Below are 16103 nucleotides of genomic sequence, written 5' to 3' on the forward strand. Positions count from 1 at the left end.
TCTTCGTTCAGGTTTGGGACTTCGTTTCCTTTCTGGGTCCGTTACGAGGTTCCGGAGTTGCCTGGCTGGTGGACTGTCCTGTCTTTGCTTTGGAGGCTTGACATTCTTTCTGCGGTACCCGCACGCTTGATTGGCTCGAGGCTGCGATAGTGGTTCAGGTTTTCCTGGGGGTGACCTGGAGTACCTCAATGAGTGCCTGTTTGCCCCTGCCCTTCCTCAGGATGTGGGCATGGTGCAGCTCCATGTGCAGGTTCCCTCCCTCTCGACTGCGCAGGTTGCTGAGGACGTGCGCACCCGTGGCCTTTTGCCTTCGGCCTTGCGTTTCTTTTCCTTCCTGGAGCTGTCTTTGGACTGGCTTGAGAAGGATGTGGGGCGCTCGGGGCTGTCCCTGGGTCCGGTGCCTTGGGCTCGGCGACCCGCTCGTCGGCTGTTTGTGCCGATCCTGTGGGATGCGGTTTCCCTGTTCTATGCTTCCCGGCTCGCATGTTGGCAGGTGGTGCTTGCTTTCTCCCTGGAATCGGCCTGGGCCCGGGCTCTTAGGATGTCTTCGCCTTTTTGTCATCTGCTTTTTGAGGATTCTGCCTGGCGCAGTATATTCAGTCTGCTTCGGCTACTTGTCGGCCTATGTCTGACTTGTTGGTTCTCCGGGGATTCCGGGGGGGGGGGGCCTTCCCGGAGGGGTTGTGCCAGGGCTTGGGGTTCCTCTCGTCGTGGTAGGCCACAGGTGTCGGGTTCAGGTTCGGCCACCCCTTCGGTCCCTCCTTCGTCTGGTCAGCGCAGTGGTCGCTCTGTGTGAGGTTCTGGGTCTCGTAAGAGCCCCGGCCCTTTTGCGGTTTGCCCCATTGACGGGGCGATGGGGTATGGGGGGGAAGCTTGTGCTGTTCGCTCACGCTTGGTCCCATGATTTGTGGGCGTTTTGGGTCGTTTCTCTTGGATTCAGTGGCGTTGGGTGGCCCCTCCTCCTTCAGGAGGTTCGAGGATGGGGCATGCCTCTTTCCCTGCGCTCTGTCGAGTCATTTTGGAGTGGGTTTGCTTGGGCGTGGTCGAAACAATGCCGTCCCTCAGATGGGTTTCCCGTCTGTTCCCAGTACCAAAACGAGACTGTACAGATCTACGGTTCATTCTGGACTTGTCCCATCTGAACCCCCGGGTTCATTGCCCCTCCTTTCGGATGACTATGCTATCCCAGGTTCGACTCCTGTTGGAGCCGAGCGCTTGGATGGTGTCCCTGGACCTCCTGGATGCTTATTGGCACATCACAATTCATCTGGGGTTTAGGGACTGGCTTGGGCATCAGGGTTACTGCTTTCGTTGTCTCCCATTCGGGTTGAACCTGGCATCTTGCGTGTTCGCACGCCTTACACAGGTTGTAGTGGCCCGTCTACATCTCTTAGGTGTTCGGATGTTGGCCTACATCAACGATTGGCTGGTTTGGACTCCCAGCTGATACAGTTGTCTGCTAGCCAGGGATTTGGTTCTTTCCCAGCTCGCCGGGTTCAGGTTCTTGGTGAACTGGAGGAAGTCCCATCTGGTTCTCTTCCAGGTTCGGACATGGCTGGGTCTTGTGTGGGACTCTCGGACTGCTTCCTTGTCTCTCCCTCCGGAGTCTCTCCTGCGGCTGCGGTCATGCTTGCGCCTGTTTCTGGGGGGCTCTCCTGCTCACCACCAGAATGGCTCTCCTGGTGGTTCACGTGCGGGGAGTGTCCAACGTCTTGGCCGACGGCCTGTCTCGTTTCATTCCCCTCTCCACAGAATGGACAGTCAATGCCGACTCCTTCAGTTGGCTTTGCCAAACTTTCGGTCACCCCGAGGTAGACCTCTTCGTGTCGGTGTGGTCGCGGCACTCTGTCTCTTCCAGCATATCGGACCAGAACGTCATGTGGCTGGTTCGATCTTATCCTCGAGTCTTCGCGTATGGTATTTTTGACGCGAGTTTATCATCATCTCTCTGGTGATCAGGTGGCTTTTTTGTTAGTGTCCCACCTGCAGGCTTCATCTCGGCGGCAGTATGAATTTTCCTGGTGGTCCTTGCATTTTTTCTTGCTTTTTTGTCGTTGTACTTCACTTTCTGTTCGGGTGGTGTTGTCCTTTCTCTCTTGGTTGTTCCAGGACCGTCACCTTATGCCTAACACTGTCGCCTCGTATCGTGCAGCGCTGGCGGAGCTGCTTCAGCTTGCTTCGGTCTTGATGTTACTTCAGCGCTGTTTCACAAGCTGTCTCGTGCATTGTTTCACCTACGGTCTGCTCATGTGCCATCTGAGTCGTCCTGGGGTCTTTGGACAGAGTGCTCTCTTTTCTTTCTTCTCCTCGGTTTGTTGTGGCCCCTTCGGTTCAGGATTGTTTCTCCTAGGCTCTTTTTCTGTTGGCATTGGCCTCTGGGAGTCGGGTTGGGAAGCTTCATGCTCTCCTCCGGCGCAGGGGTTTCTGCTCCTTTGGTCATCGTGATGGTTTTATTCACTTGCAGCCGTCTCCTTCTTTTCTGGCGAAGAATAAGACTGCTGCTTTCCGGAGGGGTCCCTGGGTTGTTGATGCTTGGTTGGTCAGGCCGGGGGTTCATCATGTTTTGTGTCTGGTTGCGGCTCTTCGCCGTTATTTGCACGCCACGGCTTCTGTGTCTGGGGACGCGATTCGGGTTGATCCGGTTTTCCTCGTTTGTAGGTGCGGCTCTCCCACATCGTCCACAGAGATATTAAGGCTAGCTAGCCTGCAGTCTATCCCCGTGCAGTTGTCTCGACTTCGAGTTGAGGAGTGAGCAGCGACCGCCTCCCGGGTAAGTCCCTATGTTTTTCCTCTGTGGGTAGTTTTTCCTCTGAGACCCGGAGGCTCCCCAGCATCCCTCCCTCCCTCCCAGTCGGTGGTTTTTCGTGTGTTTTGACATCCAGCCTCAGAACTGACGGGTGGATGGCCGGCGTGGGAGGTCTGGGGTTCTCCTTCAGGGGAGGAGGGAGCTGCACAGACAGCGGCTCTGCGACGTGTGACGTCATACTCGTTTGCTCATTTCTTTTAGGGAAGTTCTATCCACTTGTTCGGCTTTTGGTAGCAATATTTTCACCAGAATAGGGGTTTTGGGATGCTTACCTTTCTGGGTGCCTGACCCGGTCGATGGCAGACATAGAATACTTCCAACCACACGGGGGGTTTCTATAAGCCATTGCTCCCCCATGCCTCTCTGAGGGGGGGCCAGGTTCTGGCTTGTGGTCCCTAGTAGGCCCATAGAGCTCCATACACATGACTGATGCCAAAGTCTGACATTAGCATATCAGCCTAGTAAGCTCCAGGGAGCCTCCGGGTGTCACCCAGAAAATGGCGTTTCATTACATTCAACGATGTTTTTTTTGTAGTATGAGTACATTGTATTGTATAAACATAAACCATTGTGTAATTCTGCATGAAAAATTTTGGTTTAACAAGTCATTCAAGGTCATTTTAATTTACAACATTCGTTATGTACCATGTTTTTAGTACTGTACAGTACTCTGTACTGTAGAAAATGGCTGTAAACCTGCCGTTTTCATTTGCCTAAATCAAAAGATTGCTTACCAAAATGTTGTAGTCCTTGCTCAAAATTGTGTTTTTTTACAACATTTTGATAAGTAAAAGTCTTTATAGCTGATCATACAAATCATATTGTGGATTATGTTCTAGCTTGTCATTAGAAGTACATTGTCGATTAAAATGAACTATTTAGGCTTCAAACTTAAGATAATCTTTATTTTCTTGATGCGGTCCCAGGACGTAAGAGTAAGTTTAAGTACCATTGCACATGCTATATCTTATATTGCTATATTATGTAGTTAGAATATGATGCACCACAGATTGCAAATGAAGTATGCACACTAGTTCAGACGAAGAGCTCCAAAAATTTATAATCTGTATACAATATTTCCTAGCTTTACACTGAGAATGCATTCTGAGAAGTGGTAGTCCAAAGCTAATCTTTGTAAATTATACATATCCAGTTTTACATTCTGAAAGATTAGGTTCCTGTTACTTTGGGGCCCCCATATTCAGATATTGTATGCAACTACTATAAAGTGTATGCTTACAATAGGAATTTTCATCAACGCTGTCTGGTAATTAAGCAAGTGTACGATGTGATGGTTTAGGGTGAGGCACAGTCAGGAGAGGTTGGTGGAGGGTAATTTTTCACCTCATTGTTAGCAGGTAGTGGCAGCATCACATTGAGAGAATGCCTTACTGCTAGTTTAGCAGGGATGATGGGGAGATTAACGGGAGTCATGGAGCAGGTTATTGTGGTAGTAAGGGGTGGTATGTTTGCTTGATTTGTCTGCATTATATTCAGAATTGGGTGATGCATCAATTTCTCAGTTTATTTGGTCATGTTCGGTACAGTAGTATAAATATCATCTTGAATTTATTCATGGGTTCATCATTGAATAGAGGAGCACTTGTAGGACCTTCTTTAAGTTTTTCCATGTTACTCGAATATATCTAGAATTAGTTAGACTAAGATAAACAAGACAGCAAGTTAAAATGCACTTTTCACTAATGATGTCATATGCTGTATGGGACAACTTGGTGCCTGCTTTAACTATTCAACTTTCAATCAAACCATGTAAAAACAAAAAAGCCGGTGTAAAGCAAGGGAATAATGTATGTAATTTTTATTTATATATATAATTATTGTCTGATCAAGAACTTAACAAATTTTGAGCTCTTGAATACCAGGACATAATGCTGAGTTTGTTAAATCACCATTATTAAAAATGTGGATCAACGATATATGGTATAACCAATATAAACGACTATATTATAATTGGTGTTAATGATGTGAAGAGCTTATGTACTGGTGCTTCTCATGCACACAATCACAATTGCCACATGTCTTGATCAGGTCAAGAAATATTATATTGATAAAAACATCTTTCCTCTTAAACATTATTTTATTTTGACTGGTCCAGCCCCCCCCCCTTTTTTTTATTATCAGAGCACCAATGGCCATGCTGTGATTGTAATAACCATATGAATAATGGTATACCTAAAAGAATATTATTTTGCTACTTTGACATCATATTTATCTTTGCTCTATGTATTAAAGTTGTTTCAGCCTGTTTTAAAATACTATTACAGAATATTTGTAGACAATATGCAGGGACCTGAGACCTAATCCTGTTTAGTTGGACAGTTGTTTGTTACCCATGAATTTTAGCAATGATGTTTATGATCAGTACTTGGATGGGTGATCAACTGGAATCCGCTAATCTTACCACCTTGTTACTTTGGTAGTCTCTCTTCCGAAACTGTAACTAGTCTCTAAATATGACTGTTGTTTGCAGTAATGGGTCGTGATGAACACAGTTAAGAAACTGGTTAAGCTAGTTATGAGCTGGACATAAATTTTCTTATGTGTAAAATCAGTGAAATATTAATATTAAATTCATTCATTAACTTCATACAAAATTTGCAAGACTATTTTTATTACAGGATAATTAAACATTCTTTTGTAGTGATATGTTACGCTTGGCATGAATTTATTTAAAACATACATGCGTGGCTTATTGTTAACTTTTATGCTTGCTTAGTGTTATTATCTTCAATTATTAAGAGTATGGTATTCACAAATTCTTTTACTTATAACTTATTGTTTGAATACCTGCCAGTCTAATGGTATGTTACATCTTGCTCGTGCAGAAGTCTCGACAAAATGCGTGATCACTCTCACATCTGCACACTTTTAGTTACTTTAGCACTTGTGCAGTCCTGCACTCTGTGTTCTTGCACCTTACCTTTAATGTAAACATTAACTACTGAAGTAATGTAACATTTATATTACTTTGTAATGTCTAATTAACCATATGTCATTGCAGTATGCAGGTTTTGCAGTATACAGATCCACACACTGAATGACAGTGGTTGCCATTCATTTACAGACCTTGTTAATTTGTTGTCGTAGTCTCAAACTTTATATTGGCTAATCATGCTTTGGGTTCATGGGTGGGTTTGTAGGTGGGTGGGGATGGGGGTTGTGGGGGAAATGGCACTTTTCTGGGGGAGAAAGCCCCGTTGGTTTCCCGGAGCAATCCAGGCTGATATGGATATATAGTAGCTTTCTGGCATCAGTCAGTGTGCATGGAATTCTTGCCTACCGGGGACCACGAGCCAGAACCTGGCCCTCTCAGAGAAGCCTGAGGAGCAATGGCCTATAGAAACCACTGTGTGGTTGGGGGCATTCTATGTCTGCCATCGACCGAGTCTGGCACCCAGAAAGGTAGGCACCCCAAAACAAAGCCCGTATTCTGGTGAAAATATTGCTACTGAAAGCTGAACGAGTGGTCAGAACTTCCTAAACGAAAATTAGCAAATGAGCATGACGTCATCACGTTGGCATGTTGCTGCGCAACCCCCTCCCCTTCCTGGGAGTGGGAAGAGGGAGTCCCAGACCCTTGCACTGGTGATCCACCCTTTAGTTCTTGGCTGATGTGATACTGGTGAGGTCATATGCTTCTGGCTCTAGATTTTGTCTCAGTTCTGTGCCTTGTAACATGGTCCTGTCTCTACGGTGGGTGAGCGAGCCATGTGTAATACTCTTCAGTACTCAAGCTGCAAGCACCTAGGGTTTCCTTTCCTAGGTACCTTGTGAGTACTGCCCTTGGGGCCACCTTCCACAAGTCACCTTGGGGGTCTATCTCCGTGTCTTTTACTGCTCGATGATTGACCACCCTTGGAGTCAACTGGGGTTTTTGTTTACCTCTGTTTGTCTGTGGGTAGGTGGTTGTTTTCGTCACTGGTTGGGGCGCAGGGAACAGTGCAGCTAGTTGTCACCTCTCATAGCTGCTGGCTCTGTACCGTCTGGGCATGCTGTCCTCTTGCGGGGTTTTACTTCGGTCTCTGATAGGGTTGTCTTGTCCTTCCTTTCGTGGTTGTTCCAGGACCGTCATTTTATGGTGAATACTGTCGTCTCGTATTGTACGGCGCTGGCAGAGTCAATGAAGCTTGCATTCGGTATTGATGTTATTTCTAATCCGTTCTGCAAGCTGTCTTGTGCGTTGTTTCCCCTCCGGCCTGCTCATGTGCCTCCGGAGCCATCCTGATCATCGGGCCAGGTGCTCTCTCTTTTCTTTCTTCTCCTCGGTTTGTTGTGGCCCCTTCAGTTCAGGATTGTTTTTCTATGGCTCTTTTTTTTCCAGTTGGCATTGGCCTCTGGGAGTCAGGTTGGGAAGCTTCATGCTCTCCTCCGACACAGAGGTTTTTCTGCTCGTTTGGTCCTGGTGGTAGGTTTGTTTGTTTGCAGCCGTCTCCTTCTTTTCTGGTGATGAGTGGGTCATCAACAACCCAAGGACCCCCATTTCAGAGGGGGGGTCCTTGGGTTGTTGATGCTTGGTTGGTCAGGCTGGGGGTGCTTCAAGTGTTGTGTTCAGTTGCGGCTCTTCGCTGTTATCTGCGCGTCATGGCCTCTGTGGTTGTGGATGTTCTTTGGGTTGCCAGGATTCCCATCCTTCCTTCCTGTTCCAGGGTTCGGGTTGCCCGGATTCCCTTCCTTCCTTCCTGTTCCAGGGTTCGGGTCTCTTGGGTCGTCTGCAGGGTCCTTTGGTTTTGCCAGTTGTCGTGCTGTTGAATTTAGGGCGCATGACATCTGCCTCCTGGGTCCTTCCCTCTTTTTCCTTATCTTTAGTGAGGTAGCTCTGGGAAGCCGACGGGGCTCCTCCAGGAAACCAGCATTGAATGTAATAAAACGTCATTTTCTGGGTGAGACCCAGAGGCTTTCCGGTTAGCGGTGTTTTTCGCGTATTTTGACATCCAGCCTAAGAACTGAAGGGTGGATCGCTGGCATGAGGGTCTGGAGCTCTCCTTTTCTCCTCCCAGGATGGGGTGGGGGGTTGAGCAGACAGCGGTGCAGCAACGTGATGACATCATACTCATTTGTTAATTTTTATTTGGGGAATTCTGTCCACTTGTTTGACTTTCGGTAGCAATATTTTCACCAGAATAGGGGTTTGTTTTGATGCGCCTCCCTTTCTGGGTGCTAGACCCAGTCGAAGACAGACATAGAATGCTCCCAACCACACGGGGGTTTCTATAGGCCATTGCTCCTCGTGCCTCTCTGAGGGGGCCAGGTTCTGGCTCATGGTCCCCGGCAGGCAAGAACTCCATGCACATTGACTGATGCCAGAAAGCTAACATATATCCATATCAGCCTGGATTGCTCTGGGGAGCCTCTGGGTCTCACTCAGAAAATGGCATTTCATTACATTCAACGCTGGTTTTTTCCTTATTAAGATTATATTAAAAATTAAAATAAAAAAATTATCAGCCTCAAATTTTTTATTATTATTAGGGTTATTGATTGTATTTATATTGTCTTGAGACCACATGTTTTCTAATTGAAAATCGAGACTAAACTATTTTTATGTTTTGTTATTGCTCGGTTGAAAAGAGCAAATGTGTCTTTCTTGTAATGTAAAAAATATGTTGAATTAAAAATTTAAATTCGTATAGTGAATTTTGATCTCCAGTAAGGATAAAGCTGAATAAATGGTGCTGCAACCAAAGGGTTAAAGTGATGCATAACATGATGATTTGTCTTAGTTCTTCATAAAAGTATAGTAATGGTAAGTTTATTTGCAAAAATATGAAACCATTTGTATATATTTTTTTTAACATGCAGGAAAGATACGAGGCAAACACTTGGGCTGCTTTGTTGACAGCCGTGAAAGTCGATTATTAAGAGGCCATGCAGGACAGCTGAAGCGAAATACTCCAAGCTTGTGTAGTGATATATGTTACCAAAGAGGATATATTTATGCTGGGGTCCAGTATGGGTAAGAACTTCATAGCAATTGGAGAGCAGATAAATTTTTCATGTATTTTAATCTGAATATATGCACGTTTTATATTATGGACCCCCTCTTTCTGAGCTATCCCTACCTGAATGTTTATAGGGGCACAGCAAAGATGTTTTCACATGTTTCTGCTAGATTATATTGGTGCTCATGAAGCAAATGAAGGATTGCTTTGTCCAGCCTGTAGTGACTAGAGGAAGTTTACTTTTAAACATCCAAAGTCTTTTCCATTCCTACCTTGCGTCACGGTTCTTACCAAACCACTAGTTCCTAAAATTCTTCCCTGATCACTGCATGATGGCAATGCCCTTATCAAAATCACCAGGGACCTGGAGCTGGTACATAAAACCTTTGACTCTGTGGTCCCCTGCATTAAGCTCTCTGGTATTCCTCTCGACTCTTCCCCATGATGATTCACTAGGTTCCAAATTGGATTTAGTAAAGTTCTCTGTTGAGCTTGTATGTGACACTGATGTTCATTCTCATTCGAGAAGCTGCTTTAAACAGGATTTAATAGATCCACTGGGCTACATCTAGTTGGAGGTATTATTATAACCTCGGGTTGTATTATTATTAGTATTATATGGGTTATATTAATGCAACCCATTCTCATGATTTGACAAGCATTCAATTAAAGATGGATTTACCTAACCAGAAGCATACAAACCTAGGTAGGGATGTGCCAATAATATGGTGCTTTTTAATTTGACTAAAGAATCAGAATTTTTATACTGTGATTGTGTCAAAATTAATGTGCATTATGTATATGTACTGTACTGTATATGTTAGGACAGAATGGTTGAAGAGGTTTCTCGGGTCTTCATGCTCATTTGACGATTAAGTGTTTGTAAGGTAACTTCCCATTGTCACTGTGGGCTGTATTGAGCATTTGTTTAGTGCCTCTTTAGCACCCATATGACCTAGCCGGGACTTGTGAAAAGATCCCTGATGCATCTGACCCTGCTGAATGTGGCTCTGTCCTAACTTATCATGTTCCTGCCTTAGTAGTCTTGCTGTAGAGAACATGCAAGTTTGTTTCTTGCTCAGAAATTAACTTTTCATACTCACATTCTTATTTTTTCTGCCTGTATGTGAAATGTGCTTAGTACATTTTATTTACAGGGCCAATTAAAACTAGATTTTTGAGAATTATTCTTGTTATATGGTTAACTGGCATGACTAGCCTATAGTTTTTCAAGTTCACTATTAACTTTGTATTAATTGCCTTTGCTGGTTGAAGTATTTACTATACTGTACTGTAATTTATATTGAATTGATACTTATCAAGCTCCCTGAGTGAAGAATGATACAATGAGGTAATTAGCAGTACAGTTAGTACATTCTGGTAGCAGTTCTTGGAGATTACCAGTTATTGCCTGCTGGTTGCTTCCCAAGCCAGTCTTATGGGCCATCCCAGGACATAATAGGAAGATAGGCTCCAGTTAACCTAATTAACCCACAGTGGCAAGGTACTTTGCAAATGGTCTTCTCACATAATTGGGGTGGAGAGTATATCTCATTCTATCACCAAGCAACTGCTCTCTTATACAAAAGAATACTCTCTACAAATGTTCATCAGAATTAAGAAGCAATGAAACTGCAGAAGGCCTATTGGCCCATACAAGGCATCTTTTATGTTGTTTGAAAGGTTTTCATATACAGTACTTTGTATATCTGACCTGTGCTTGAAACAATCCATCGATTTTAGATGATGAGTTACATCGATCACATTTACAGAATGAGAGCTATGCTTGTGATGTCCAGCTACACTCATGGAAACGTATATTATGTTGCACAGTAACAACCCTGTTTCCAAATCAGTATTAACCCACATCTTTTCTAAATCTAAACTTGTACAATCCTTTATTCATATTCATTGGGTAGGTAAATTATGAGAGAGAAGTTTAAGCATAGAAAGTTAGATATATTGAAAATAAGACCGTCATCAGAGAACCAGCATGAACATACTTTACCAGTCTTGAGGAGCCACTCTACCTTAACTCACTTTCTCTCTTACACATTAAGCAGACATGCCTGACTGAAAAGTTAAAGAGCACATGTCATCTTCCTGTTTAATAATAGAGGGCATACAACAGTAAATATAATTATGCATAAGACAAATGTGAAAATTAGTAAGTAAATATGATCATGAGGAAAAGGACATTAAATAAAGCGAATATACAGTAATCATGAGTGAAAGACGGCAAGGGATTAAGTGGTTGGGGGTAAATTTAATCATGAGTGAAAGACTGCAAGGAAAGCTAATGTAATCATCAGTAAATTAAGATCAAAGTAGCCAATATCATGAGGAGCAAGAGATGTTGGGAGTTGAAGAATTCTCTGAACCAACTGCAGGTAAAGTACATAAACAAGTGACTGGTTTGTCAGCACATGCTACACTGATTACCACTAACGTACAGCATGGAACGAACATGGTCGGGAGCACAGGCAGGACTTCATTTATCATGCTGTGGTCTTCCCATATACACCTCGGTACTGCAGGGGAAAGATTCAGCTTAGTGTGATTGCTTGTTACTCGATATATATTTCTCTGTGATGGAGACTCCAGATCTTAGTGTTCTGGGCCTGGGGATTCAACCATTTGTTTCTCTAATGATTATCTGCTTCAACTTGGTTTCAGGGGTGATTTTCCTGACATTAATTACTGAAAGCCATTGGCTTCCAGGGTAATTTTTTTACAATGCATATTGGTGTATGTCTTAACAGTATTTAGTGGCAGTTAGTGTGGCAGGTACAGTAGTTACTAATCAGCAGTCAGCAGAGTAGTAATAGGTTCGTCTTGCAATTCCAATGATCACTTGTATAGGTTATAGTGTATTTATCTGTTCTTTTTGAACGATTACAAATGGTTGCTTGGTGGTGGATTGAAACTCTTCCCCTAACTACATGATAAGACCTTTACAAAGATTTTTGTCAAGTTGAGGTGATGGGTCAACTGGATGCATTGTTTCCAGGGTGAATCATTAATCTCTAGCTTTAAAAACTACCAAGGAATCAGCTCAGAAACAAGTATTGCACCACATTCAATACTTTATTTATGTTAATATTTTGAATTAAGAATTTATTTACATATCCTAATTAGATTATTGTTTGGATTGTGAACATTTCATGATAAAAGCTTCAGAAGCATTAAGTTGATTTTTTTAAATTACTTTATGTAACTGAGAGTGAAATTTTTTTTTGTACATGTTTAATTTATTCCTTTAACAGGAAGGAATGTTTCTGTGGCAATGAAGAAATACCACTTAAGATGAAAGTGGCAGATAGCATGTGCAACATGCCATGCTCTGGTGATCAAGAGCTGAAATGTGGAGACTACCTTCATATTAACATTTATCAAACTGGATTAGCAAGTGAGTATAAAGTGGTTGAAACAATTTCAAGCTGCTGTATTCTACATGGTATTCCCTATGGTTGCTCTTTGTTCTCTGTGTGTTCGGCTGTTTGTTTACATCTAATGGTGCTTGGCATTGGTTTGGTTAGTGAGTGTACAATTCTATTTATGGTGTTCTGCTACTTTAGCCTAGGGCATTGGTATTTCTTGGGCACTAAGGTACATTTAGGCATTTTTCTCAGACTTGTGTGGTGTGGGTTATTTGGCTTCCCACTGAGACATGCCTTGGCTCAGTTTTAGTGATTATTTTTACATGTTTATCCATGGAACCAGTTGTGAGCCTATGCATTGTTACATGAGTTTTTCTGTGGGGAGCCCCTACGGCTCCCTGGAGCTTATCGGGCTAATGTGTGTTATGTTAGACCGGGACATTAGCTAAGGAGTTCAGACCTACCAGGGACCAGCGCCAGAACCTGGCCCCTTCAGAGAGGTTTCAGGGAGCAATGGCCCTGGAAAACCCCATATGGTTGGGGGTTTTCCTTATCTGCCATCGACCGGGGTTAGGCACCCAGAAAGGTAGGCGTAACAAAACAAACCCCACATGGTAAGACACTACAACAAAAACCGAACAGAGAGGTAGAAAACTCCCTACAATCCCAAGGAAACAAGCAAACAAGCAAACATCACACTTTACTGCCGCGCCGATCGTCCGCGCAGCCCTCCCCACCCCGGGAGGGGGAGGGGGGAGCCCCGGACCTACCGCGCCGGCTGCCAAGCTCCAGTTCGTTCGCTAATGTCAACCGGGATTGACGCTTCTCTGGCCTCAGTTTCCTAGGCGGTGTTTGCCTTGTGTGGCGTTCACTGCCGTGTGTTGTGGTGTGCGGTGGCCAGGAGTACTTCATCAGTGCCGGGGCTGCATGTGCTTAGTGGCTGACTTCCCTAAGCGCCCTGTGAGTACTGCCCTTGCGTTACAGGGTTATCTTCCCTGGGGCGTTCGGGAACCATTCCCGTAGAGGTTCTTGCTGCTCGGCATTTGCCTCGCCCTTGGGGCCAGCTGGGGCTTGGGGCCCTTGTTTGGCCCTGGGTAGGGATTGGTATTGTGCTGGTTAGGGCGTCAAGGTGTTGCGCAGCCTGCCACCTAAGAGGCGGCCGGTTTCTGTTGCCTCTGGAGACGGTGTACTTTTGCGGGGTTTTTCTTTTGTTTTTCTTTTTCTTGCCTGGTGGGGGTCTGCCTAAGGTGGTTATAGTTCCACTGGTAGTGTTTGGCGGCCCTCTGCTAGGCCCCCGTGCTTGTACACGTCTCGGGGGTTTTCAGTGCTATAATCTACCCTCTTGTTATGTTTGGGTTTCTTAACCGGTTAGCAACACCTTGCCCGGGCTTCCCGTAGTTGTTACCCTACGGGCCCTGGAAACCCCTGTCTGGGCTCGGGGGACCATTGAATGTGTCTTCCGGGTTCCAACCCGTCTTGTACGGGATCGTTGGTTGCTGTTCCCTTGTCTCCGGGTGACAGTCGCCATTTTTACCTCCGTCATGCTGCCTGTTGGGTCACTGACACCTTGACCCGGAGTCTTGCGAGTGATTCTCTGCTTGTTCTCCAGTACTCTCCTGATGTTATTACTGTTCAGAGTACAGGCGGCATCCGTGTTGCAAGCTAGGTTAGGTTGCTGCAACATGCTAGGTTGGTTTCCCACTCGAATGCCCCGTGGCCGCCCCGTTTGGTTAGGTGCTGCTCGCCCCTTTCTCTCCATGTTCCCGGCTCCGGACCGTCTGCGTGTTTCTGGGTCGGGGCGGGGTTCAGTTGCGGCAGAGACTCGGGCGGTTTTCGGGGGATGCCCCGTTCGGGTTGGGGACGGAGGTTTGAGCCTGTGCCTCCTGCCAAGGCTTCTGGGTCTTACCAGCGGCCCTTTCTTGTTGCCTTTCCCATGGGCTCTTGCTTTTCTTTCAGGGCGGAGGGCTTGGAGGACGGCTCTGCCCCGGGGCCTCTGTTGTTGGTTCCCGGGGCTGTGGGGGATGCCTCCTAGCAGTTCTGGGGCGGTTTTGCCCCTTCAGGGGTTTTTCTGCTGTTGGGCGTCGTTTTTCGCCCTTCCAGTCTGCTAGCTTCCCACATTTGCTGGCGTGTTTTTGTGTATTAAGCGTCAGTCACAGCCCCTGCTGGCGGCCATTTTCGTCTGCCGGTTTCCCGGCGTGGCCACCAGGGCGGCGTTGCCGTTTGTTTACATGCGTCTGGGTGTGCGAGCGAGCGTCTCTGGTGAGTTTTCAAAAAATTTGCAGGGTTTTTGTTCTCCTGTTGTCGTTTCTTTGTTTTTCTGGTGTTTTCTTGCCGTTGCCTGTTCCTCTGGGAACGTTTGGGTGTTGATTTTGGGTCTGAGCCTCTGGGTTTAGACTCGGTGCCCCTGGCTGGTATGCTTGCTCCCACACCTTGCCCCTCGGTTTTCGGTCTGTTGGGACCGTTTTCCCAGGGCGTTCTGCTGGGGTCTGTGCTTTGCCTTTTAGTGGTGTTCTCCGCCGGCAAATGTGGTGGTTTGGGCTCCCCCTGGTTCGATTCAGGGTTCCATTGGGTTCCTTGGTTTCGTTCTGGAGGTTTCTTCCTCTTGGGCCCCCTTTTGTGGGTTCAGGGGACTTTGTTTCCTCGTGTGACCCGGTTCTGCCTTTTGGGGTTCCGGGGTCTTCCTGGCTTGCAGACTGAGCTTTTTGGGTCTTGGCACATGTTGTGGTTGTGCTGGGACTTTGTGGTTTTGCTGTCGAGGTGGGCCTTTTGATGCAGTTTTGTGCCTTCTTTGCCTGGCCGGCGTAGTGCTCTTTGCCACTAGTCGGCGGCTTGTGCTTTTACAATATGTCCTCACCTAGTTGTGCTTGTGGGGGTTGAGCTCTGGCTCCTTGGTCCTGCCTCTCATCCGTCCGTCAACAGGTGTATCGGTTCCTGTGCCTCTTGGGCTGTCTTGTCTACATGTGACATTGTATGGGGGTCAGCCTCGTTACTTGTGTGAGGAGTCGCCACATTACTTCTTAGTGCTTTCCCGTTCCCATTCTGACACTCAAAAAAAAAAAAAAAAAAAAAAAAAAAAAAAAAAAAAAAAATAATTCTATCTGTGGCTCTTTTGGGTACTCAGTTTCCACCTGTGTCCCCTAGTGCGTGTGCCCCTTGTGTTACATATCCTGTCCTTCTCAACCCTGTCGATTCCCTTGGGTATCTTGTATGTGGTGATCGGGTCTCCCCTCACTTCCTCTTCCAGCGAAGTGTGGTTTCATTCCCGTAGTCTCTCCTCATGACTTCGGTAGTGTACTTTTTCTTTCTGAAGGGGTTCTGTTCCCTTCTCTGTTGACTGGGCGCTGGGGGTGCAGCTTGCTCTGTTGCCTCTCGCTTGGTCCCGCTGTTGGTGGGCGCTTTGGGTTGTCTTCCGGCCTCTGCTGGCGTCGGAGGACGGCTTCTCCCCCTTGGGGGGGGTTCAGAGCTGGCGGGGTGGGCTTCTTCCCTGCGCTTCGTCATTTCCTCTTCGTGGGTGCGTGGGGCGTGGTCGTTCCGCCCCATCCTTCTGGGCTTCCCGTCTGCTCTTTGCAGTCATAAGCTTTTCCAGTCTGCAGTTCTTCTGGACTACTTCCGTCTGCGCCCTGGATCCTCTGCCCTGCTCGGAGGACTGTTGTCTCCTGTTCGGATTCTGTTAGGGCCGGGTGCATGGATGGTGGACCTGGACCTCCAGGTCACTTCTTGGCACATTCCTCTCCAGTTTTTCTGGGGCTAGCACGGTTGGTAATTACCTATGTGTACTTACCTAAGTGTAGTTACAGGATGAGAGCTACTCTCGTGGTGTCCCGTCTTCCCAGCACTGTCATATAATGCTTTGATTATAATTGTCATATTGTCATATAATGATTGTCATATGTCATAATATGTCTTCATATGATTGTCATACAATGCTTTGGTGGTGGGGCTTCAGGTTTGCTGTTT

At 46.0% G+C, this 16103-nt stretch overlaps 1 protein-coding gene across 2 annotated transcripts in view; it reads left to right on the forward strand.

Moving 5' to 3' along the window:
* Window positions 1-16103, forward strand: part of oxt (Xylosyltransferase oxt) — a 295185-nt gene that overhangs the window by 241042 nt on the left and 38040 nt on the right. For both annotated transcript variants that reach the window (XM_069339916.1, XM_069339915.1), the window contains exons 5-6: window positions 8627-8780; window positions 12033-12175. In XM_069339916.1, coding sequence (XP_069196017.1) covers window positions 8627-8780; window positions 12033-12175 — 297 coding nt within the window. The remainder of the gene's footprint in view (window positions 1-8626; window positions 8781-12032; window positions 12176-16103) is intronic.

Source organism: Procambarus clarkii, chromosome 42 (genome assembly GCF_040958095.1).
Source record: "Procambarus clarkii isolate CNS0578487 chromosome 42, FALCON_Pclarkii_2.0, whole genome shotgun sequence".
NCBI lineage: Eukaryota > Metazoa > Arthropoda > Malacostraca > Decapoda > Cambaridae > Procambarus > Procambarus clarkii.